Source organism: Oreochromis niloticus, linkage group LG8, assembly GCF_001858045.2.
Source record: "Oreochromis niloticus isolate F11D_XX linkage group LG8, O_niloticus_UMD_NMBU, whole genome shotgun sequence".
Classification (NCBI taxonomy): Eukaryota; Metazoa; Chordata; class Actinopteri; order Cichliformes; family Cichlidae; genus Oreochromis; species Oreochromis niloticus.
This window is the reverse complement of record NC_031973.2, coordinates 14,305,535-14,315,099: the sequence shown is the minus strand read 5'-3', so window position 1 is coordinate 14,315,099 and position 9,565 is coordinate 14,305,535. Positions and strand designations below refer to the sequence as shown.

The 9,565-nt window shown below is 41.1% G+C and overlaps 1 protein-coding gene across 1 annotated transcript; it reads left to right on the top strand.

Moving 5' to 3' along the window:
* Positions 1–126: 126 nt before the first annotated feature.
* dclre1a (DNA cross-link repair 1A (PSO2 homolog, S. cerevisiae)) lies at positions 127–9,251 on the top strand. The gene is made up of 9 exons (XM_003441930.4): positions 127–800; positions 1,473–2,834; positions 2,927–3,060; positions 4,420–4,538; positions 5,248–5,391; positions 5,547–5,692; positions 6,561–6,715; positions 7,511–7,652; positions 8,697–9,251. The coding sequence occupies exons 1-9, from the start codon at positions 374–376 to the stop codon at positions 8,861–8,863; spliced, it is 2,796 nt and encodes a 931-aa protein (XP_003441978.1). The 5' UTR covers positions 127–373; the 3' UTR covers positions 8,864–9,251.
* Positions 9,252–9,565: the final 314 nt, after the last annotated feature.

The following is a 9,565-nucleotide window of genomic DNA, read 5'->3' as shown; positions in this document are numbered from 1 at the left end:
TTTTTTTCAGCCTTCAAAACAAACAATTGGCTAATTTAATCGTTTAAAACGTGTCGAAAGTGTTGTTGTCCCTTTCTAGTTGTTTTTACTCCATTCATTGTAGCATAGTGGCGGTAAGTCCTGCTGCTGACATGTCAGTAAACGGTGTGTCAAGAAGGAAAATTTCTCCATGTAGTTGTTAAATAATGAGCTTCAACGGTTTATCAGTAACAAATATCCGCAGTGTATTATATAATATATAAGGAAGTTGTCAGTAGCCGTTAACTTGCTGTGATTAAAATAGTTATCGCGGAATGTTACCAAACACCAGTCCTTGTGTAATAACAATGGTTTCGAGGTAACGTCGGGCACGTTACGCTTTATTTTGCTCCAAATGTCACAGAAAGAAAATGAAAATGACATCTGGGACTATAAACCTCTTGGCAAGAAAAAGAAGAGGCATGAATCGCCGCCTAAAAACACTAAAAGAAAATGCACTTTCAGGAAATCCTCCAAGAAAGACGCATCTTCTCTCTCAATCAAGCCACAAGACAGGAACGCAAAAGCCAAAGCGGCAGAAAGTGGAGTCAGTGCTACAGCTGGAATAACAGACGACTGTAACTTAAGCTTAAATGCACGGGAGCTCAACTCAAAGAGATCTCCCACAAAAGAAACAAATCAAAGTGACAGTGCTGCAGCCGAGGGCCCATCCCCTGAAGACTTCTGCCCCATCTGTCAGATGCCATTCTTCATTTTGGTTGTGCAGTCCCAAAGATGGCACGTGGCTGAATGTATTGACACCCCCAGGGATACGTGCACAGGTACAGACATCCATACTCATCATACATCTTAAAGTTAGAGAGGCAGAAAGAAAATGGAAGCAGGTTGGAGACAAAGATAGAGAAGCAAGCCTGAGATGTTTGGTGCATAGTGGGATGGGGATAATTGATATAATGGACAAAGGATTCTGTCCAATGTATCCATTGCCAGGGAGAATGAAAAGTGCAAGACCACAGAGAAGATTAATGGATGTAGTCAAGGAGGACATGCAGAGTAGTGTGACAGAAGGGGAAGCTCGGGATAGGGATGGAGGTTGATCTCCTGTGGTGTCTCCCAAAAAGGAACAGCTGGAAGAAGATATGGCATACAGACATATCTATGATAATTCCCTTCATTTCCCATAATGCATTGTGATGGTATCCTTCATGCTTGTTGGATGGTAGAAGGGATTCCCATTCCTTATGACATGAAAGCTTCTACATAGCCTAACAGCTCAAAGGATTAAAAGAAATGTGCACTGACAGTGTAGCACTGATTTTATGCACTTAGCTCAGTTGTGTTTATCCTGAACAGCAGGATGATAAGATACGTTTATAGTATATATCATCCATTCAGTTTAGTTTAGAATAGCGTAGTTGGTAAAGTGATAAATATCATCCTCTTGTAACCCTGCTCTAACGAGTTCAGGCACTCTTTTTTATCTGTTCATACAGAATGTCCAGATGGTCTTCGGTGCTCCTCCACCATTCCAAACCATTACAAGAAATTCAACCACACACTTCTGGCCCACAGTCGAGCCAGCAGCGACACAGCCCTCCTCAGTCTGTCCCAACAGGCTGAGACCAGCCTGGATTGTTTTCCAGGACTGATCAAAAATCAGGGGTCTATTTTAGATTCTTCACAGCAAACCGCTCTAACTCCTTCTGCGTTATCCAGTCCTAGCTCCTCACCTCACCAAAGTCACACCGAAACACCTCAGTCAAAACTTACAAATGGCCTTCTGCTCCTGCGTTCTCCTGGACCAGAGGATTTTAAGAAAAAGAAAGGCTGGTCGTCATCTACTAAAAGCCAAAACTCTGTCACTGCTTCTCAAGAAAGTAATAAAGAGGACTTATCCATCCCTGTCAAGGAAAACAGTGGACAGCAGGCTAGTGAAGATTTACACAAAAGTGAGGATTCTTTGGAAAATGATGACATGATATCCTACTCTCCTCTTTCTGAGTTCCCTGCAGAGACTGAAATCAATACTACAGAATGTAGAAAATCTCTTTTTAATGACAGTGCAATTCAAAATGAGCATGAAGACTCGATGACGCTGTTCAGTGACAGCTTCTCCGGTGAAGATGAGCTCCTCACTGACTTTATAAACAGCAATTCAGGAGCCAGCAATGTGCAAGGAAAGAATCTGCCTTCTACAAACACCCAGCTGGGTGCAGTTTCCTCATTAGCACCCACTAATCAGTTAGCTGTTGAGACCAGAGCTGCTTCCTCAGGTGGCAAAGAAGCTTCTGAAATCAATAAGACTAGTATTCAGTCTCCACAGAGTATTGTCTTAGAGCGCCTGAGAGACACTCTTCTGAGCTCAGATAACTCACACTCCCAAAACTCAAACAGCATTATTCAAACAGAGCAACCAGCTTCTCTTCAAGTGCCTTCATCTCAAACCTCCATTGTCCAAAGATCTCAAGCCATGCCCCCTCAGAAGGGCCACAGCAAAGCCGGTCAAGTCTCGGGTCTCAAACAAACTGACATCGGGGTGTTTTTTGGCCTCAAACCGCTGAGGGAAAAGGAGAAAGAAGCAGAGAGTGGACCAAATGACCTCAACGCTTCGTCTACTCCAACGGCTGGGAAGAGCTCGGGACAGAGACGGCAAAGAAGAGAGCGGCAGAGAAAAAATAAAGCTGACACACCTGCAGATACGCCACAGGCCACAGAAACCATTAACCCATCAGTAGATGGACAGGGAGAAGTCTGGGGGAGGGGTGGGGCCACAGGGAGGAGGAGGTGGAGGAACAGAGTCAATGCTGATGGAGAAGCACAGCTGCCCCGTTGCCCTTTCTATAAGAAAATCCCAGGTTAGTAAGCAAATGTACATTTCTTCTTGCTGTGTAAATTTAAAGATTAATTATTATTTAATTTGTAATCTTTTGCAAAAAACTTTCCCCAGGCACAAAGTTTGCCATTGATGCCTTTAGATATGGACAGATCGAGGGCATCACAGCCTACTTCCTTACTCACTTCCACTCAGACCACTACGGAGGCTTGACCAAGACTTCCACTGTTCCCATCTACTGCAACAGAGTAAGTCAATCTGTAGTTTTGATGAAATAATTTACTTAGTTTTGTTTTTATTTGGTACCGGATCACCTAGTGCCAGGGACAGTTCACCCTTAAATCACATTTGTCTGTGAGGTACCCAGCTATGAAGATATTGGATGAAGAGATGTCTGCCTTCTCATGAATACATTCTTGCTTATGTTGTGCAGGATTTAGATGATTGGGGTTGCACAATCTGCGTTTTGAAATCAGAATCAAGTACTCCACTATGATTTATTATATGCATTTATTTGCATAAGACAATTGCTGTTTCTCTATGATACAAAACAGTCAGGGTGATGGATTTTATCCCTGCTTTGAGTCCACAGTTGAAACTATATCCAACACAATGTCAGCAAAAGGCTGACATTTTGTCAGTTTCTGTATTTCTCCTTCAGTGGTATGGAAGCGATTCACTTATTTGAAAATGATTCCCCCCCCCCCCCCCCCCCCCCCACACACACACACCCCTCTCTGCCGCCAGAAATCCTATTTACTTTCAACTCATTAAAAAGCTTCCTCACTTCCACAGAACTCATAGAGGAAGCACTTGATCCATTTGTTATCTCTCTGCACTGCTTTGACTCACATTAATGGAAAAAGCGGCTTGCGTTTGGCAGCTATGAATACCAATATTCAAATGGCTCTGATCACAGTTGAGTCAATTAAAATTCGAAGACCTTTGTGGGATCTTTTTTTCTTCTTTTGGACACAGTAATACAACATTTGATGTGCAGTAAAATAAGTTTATCTGGGGCCCAGTTGTTTGCCATCCCCTTTGTTGTTACTGTGAAAAAGCTACATCAGTGAAGGTGTGTTAAATGTAAAGAATTATCTAAATAAACTGACTTTTGCAGTTAAATAAGTGTAAAATCTTTAGCTCAGACTTTATTGCCTATTTTTGGTTCAAATAGCTACGACTTAACAATATATAATGTCAGGTATGATATGAGGTATGAACTTGAAATAATATAAAAGTCAAGAGACTAGAGATGTTGGGAGTTCTGCTATCAAGTGGGTCAGGTTTATCACAGTAGTGTGTGTGTTTTCTGGGGATTAGGCTAAAAACAGACTTATAAGTACTTATTGGGACTCCGTTTGCTAGGCCACAGACTTTGAGCGTGGGCGCCAGGTGGATCACAGCCCAGAAAAGTTTGATCATAATCACAGAGGGTAATTAGAAAGTAGATTGTGTAAATAAGATTTCAAGGCCAGGGTTTGGGAGGCGGGGGGTGGGGTGAATTACTCTGCAGACAGTTACATGAATATCTGAGATTGTTTGAAACCTGATCATCACTGTAAACTGCAAAGATTTGTTCACTCTCAGCTGTGTCTCCTGATTAGATTACAGGGAACCTGGTGAAGAGCAAACTGAGGGTGGCCGAGCAGTACGTCCACATCCTCCCAATGAATACTGAAGTCACTGTGGAGGGGGTCCGGGTCATCCTCCTAGACGCTAACCAGTGAGTCATCTGTGACATCAGCAGGGATCAGTACTGGTGACGCTGTTTTGTGATACATGAGAGCTGCTTTGTCACGCTGCTGATTTCATGCTGATCAGATTCAGCTGGTTTATTACCAGAAGGTTGATTTTCTGTCTTTGAGATTTAAATAGTGTTTTAGATTTGCAGCAGAGGTTAATGGGCTCTTCTTTCGCTGACGTGCTGCCTCTCCACCAGCATGCATTAAAACTTGACCTGGTATTTTTTCATATGATCTTTCTAAAAGCGAGAGAAATAGCCCTGAAAACACTGTGTGCAGAGGAGAAGGATGCAATGAGTCACTTATAACATATGCACCGCTATTAGCAGACTACAAAAACATGCATTTATGCATTCGGGAGCAGATACAAAAGTTTCTACTGTAGCCACTTTCTTTATATTAAAATTGTCATAAAAGGATAAATTGAGGCACTTTGAATTATATTCAGACACCACCAAGCTAATAGCCTATTCATTATGTCACTGGGGATACTGGCAGATGTTTTTAAAAGTTTGTAATAATTCGTTTGAATGTAGAACACATCTTTTACAGTTGTGCTACATAGTTTCTACTTAATGACTCTATTTACTCCTCGTAATATTTCCCTGGAGAGTTAAATGAATTTCTCACAATGAAAACATGCTAAATTTGATTAAAACCTCTCTTTTGTATCCTTGTGTGTTCTTTCAGTTGTCCAGGTGCTGCAATGCTGCTTTTCTTCTTGCCCGATGGACAGACGGTTCTTCACACCGGAGACTTCAGAGCTGACCCCTCAATGGAGACCTGCCCTGAGCTTCTCAGCTGCAGGGTACAGACACTCTATTTGGATACCACGTAAGTACCCCTCAGTTTCATCATTTTCAGTTGTTGCTATAAGTAGCAACTCCCAGTAAAGACGACTGCTTTCTTTCTCTCTGATTTTGGTAAACTGAGCACAACTCTAGCAGCGAAACTCAGATTTTTCAGTGTGACCTCTTATATCTCTCTAGCTACTGCAGCCCTGAGTACACCTTCCCCAGGCAGCAAGAGGTCATCAACTTTGCAGCCAGCACTGCATTTGAATTGGTGACACTCAGTCCACGTACGCTTGTGGTGTGCGGGTCGTACTCGGTGGGGAAAGAGAAGGTCTTTTTGGGTACGTGTTTTGGAGGAGAGTTTACGCTCACACTTTCTTTTGATGTTTTTTTTTTTCTTTTTTCGAGCTGTATGGTGCATTTTTTACTACTTCAAAAATCAGAAAGTCAGTTAAGATATAATCTGATATCTTGGCATGAGAGACAGGGCTGACCCAAATGTATAAATACCAGACGAAATATGTTTTCTATTCACCTCTTAATAACAGTAGTTATACTTAAAATAAATATAAAGATGGGTTTTCTAAATACTGCATGATTTCATTCTGAGAATACACAAAGCAAAATAGTTTCTAAACCTAATAGTAGGATAGTTTTCCCCCTGTAGTTTTCTGTCTGTGGCTGAACTGTCCTATTAGAAGTTCATCTGATATTTCTTCTATATTGAAATAGTAGCATCACTGTTTAAAAAAATGGAGCCCCTCACAGTGCATTGTTTTCAAGTGGAGGCAAACTGTTCTCTTGTGATACATGGACGATAGTTTGAAGCACTTTAGTACAATGAAAAACTGAAAAACAAGTGTTTAACTGACAGAAGGGGAAACTGCATGCATTCATTCTTTAATCACAGCTGCTTCAACAAGCGCTGCATGAAGTGGAGACAAAAACAGACGGCTAATTTAATTGACTGTAGCACTTTACTCATCCTTTTTGTCCTTCTGTTATTCCACAAAAGCATTTGTACACTTACAGCAAACACTTTACAGGGCAGGGAGTGCCATATTTAGTCAGTCAGTTTTCTGTTTTGTTTTTTCAATAAAGGCCTGTTGAGTTTGAAGAGTTTGTTTCAGTAATGCTGGCGAAAACTAAAATCCACTGTTTTCCTGCAGTTTTCATTCTCACACAGACCTCGTTCTGCTTCATTTGCAGCGCTGGCAGAGGTTCTGGGGTCTAAAGTTTGCCTCTCTAGAGACAAGTACAACACCATGTGCTGTCTGGAGTCGGAGCAAATCAAAGGGCGTCTAACCACCGACTGGAAGGCAGCCCAGGTCCACGTGCTGCCTATGATGCAGTTGTCCTTCAGAGTGGGTGCATTTTTCATGACTTATTTTCCCGAAGTCCCACCATTCTTAATATTTCAAGTTCATATTTATAAAACCGAGAGCAGATTTACAATGCACGTTTTAATTATGGCATGTGAGCGACGTTAGCAACACACATTAAGTCCAAATGTGAACACCAGCAGCAACAAAATGGTCAGAAAATCGTCATGTTTATGTAAAAAACACATCTTTCTTGGAGAAGTGGTGTTTAAATATTACCACAGGTAGGTCACAGAGGTGAGAATAGATGTAGCTTTTCATATCTAGTTTATTCTCCTTAATGAGCGATGTTCTGAGGAGCTCATATCACAAGCTAAAGAGACACTAAAATACATGTGTGAGATTAAACTACAGCATTGTGAGTTTATACAAAGACTGGTGGGAAACAACTTCCTTTTGGTGACTTTTAGAGAATAAAACAAGGAAGCAAAGTGGTTGCAATAGATAAAGCACTGAGAGAACTTGATAGCATCTTCAGAGTATGACCGGTTTTGCAGAAATCAGCAACACTGTAATCAAATTATTATATGTATAAATGTTGCTTATTTGAGTTAAAAGTACTCGAGCGCAATACACAGTTTATTTGTGACATGATCGGGAATGACGAGAAAATGCACAGATTTCTTCTAGATAAGCTAACACAGCCTTTAAGAGATGTGGACCAGTCACGCATATGGTTCTTACTCCACCAGGCCCATGCTGAGGCAGGAAAACCCCCGACAATGCAGCTCTTTTAAGATGTCCTTTTCCCCCTCCCTTTTTACCTTCTCTTTCCAGAAACTGCAGGATCACCTGGCACGCTTTTCTCGTCAGTATGATCAGCTGGTGGCCTTCAAGCCTACCGGCTGGACCTTCAGTCAGCAGACAGAATCAGTGGAAAACATTCAGCCTCAGAAAAGCGGCAACATCACCATATATGGTACGCACAAAACCTTTTTTTTTCTAGTTTTTGGAAAGGAAAAAGAAGTGTAATAAGAGTATTATCCCACAACAAAATTTGAGTGTTGTTAATATTGTTGTATTTAGCCTGCAGCTCCCTCTTTTGGTAAAGCTTAAAAGAGTCTTAAAGAATCACAATAGACCATTGCTTGGCTTCAGACTGCTCTGGCTCGGTGGCAACAGGATACATAAGTTCAGTGTCCTGGGGTCGTGGATCTCCTCTGTAGACAACACTTCCTAGTCTTGCATTAAACCCCAGTTCTAAATTTGGGCCATGACTTGATTTTTCAATTGCAGATTTAGCCAGTTTTTCTTCCCAACCCCCGTTTCATGTTCTGAATAGATCCATCAGAAGCATCAGCCATCTGGCTCGTAACCTCCAATCACCAGCTAGAGGCTTCTGGGGTGCACACTCACATATATTTTCTTCCTTCTCAGCAGTTTGTGTGTCACTCAGGCGGAAGCCAATTTGCACTCTCCCTCTCTCTCTCTCTGCCTTGTTTATCTCCTCCTTCTTGCTCTTCCCTGCCATATGCCGCCATTTGCTGCAAATGTTCTCTGCATGTGGAAACGGACTGACTTTATCCATGATTAGGCTTTTTTTTCCCTTTTTCTAGCTAGACCTGTTTAAAGCAGAGGAGCACATAAAATTTTTGAAGGGCTAAAATGTGGATAAACATGAGGCATCTGCTTTCTGCATTGGTTCCAAGCTAGGTTTTTATTTTCTGCGTGAACTGAAAACTGAATAATTCTGCCTTGTCCCTTAGAGGGGAACAGTCTGAGCCTGTGGACGTCTTCATTGAGCATCTGGTCCGGCTTTCAAAGCTTTGCCCTTTTGCTTGCCTGATGGACTTCCCTGTGTGTTTAACATCTGTCTCCAGCGTTGTTTACTGCAAACCAGTTTCCCTCTGAATTGACTAAACTCTAAGTTTCCCTAAGGAGAAGTAAAACTTTCAAATGAGTTAATTGCTTTTTAAAGAGCTGTGGGTTTATGATAATATCAACCCATCTGTATCTCTGACAGGTATCCCCTATAGTGAACACAGCAGCTTTCTTGAGTTGAAGCGGTTTGTCCAGTGGCTCCAGCCCCTCAAGATCATCCCTACAGTCAACAATGGCAGCTGGGCCAACAGGAAGGCTATGGAGAAGTGTTTCAGTGAGTGGCTCATGGAAGTTAAGAATAAACGGTGACTTATTTTCCAGTTTACAACAGGTCTCAGTGACCAATTTGCTGCCTGTTGGTGCTAAAGGAACACCTTAATAGTATGCGATGCTTGAAGCGTTGTATGGACTCTTTATTTTAACGCTATTTGTTTGATTAACTTTACATTTAAATTTAGAGGAGCGGTTGTGATTTTTAGACCTGAAAAACTCTGGAAGTTGTGTTATATGAACCTGACATCATTTATGTATTAAACTTACAATTGGACCAGGGTCATCCAGACTCTTTTACCATTTCATTCATTTGATATGCTGCAGGTGCTGCTCTGAAACTGTGCAATTTTTATTGTGTTTTTTTTTTTGTTGTTGTTGTACATGATCAAAGTTTTATGCTGAAGAAATAAATATTTTAAAATAACATTTCTACCTTGTTTTTATTTCTTTGGAACAATACCACTTTATAAACTTTTCTCTCTAATCGCTCTATATTTAATAATATTTGATATTTCTATTGCCTTTTTTAAACAATACATTTTATTCCTTAATCTACATAAAAGCACCTAGAAGAGCCCACCAAAGCTTATAGGTTTATAAGATATATAGTGACTCTAAGTATTATATTGATAATAGTTGTTTTGTTAGGCTAATTTGCTAACTTTACATGGTCAGTTTGCAAGGTTGCAGTCAACATGTGGATATTCACTGCTGAATGTTATGTTGTGATTCATACTG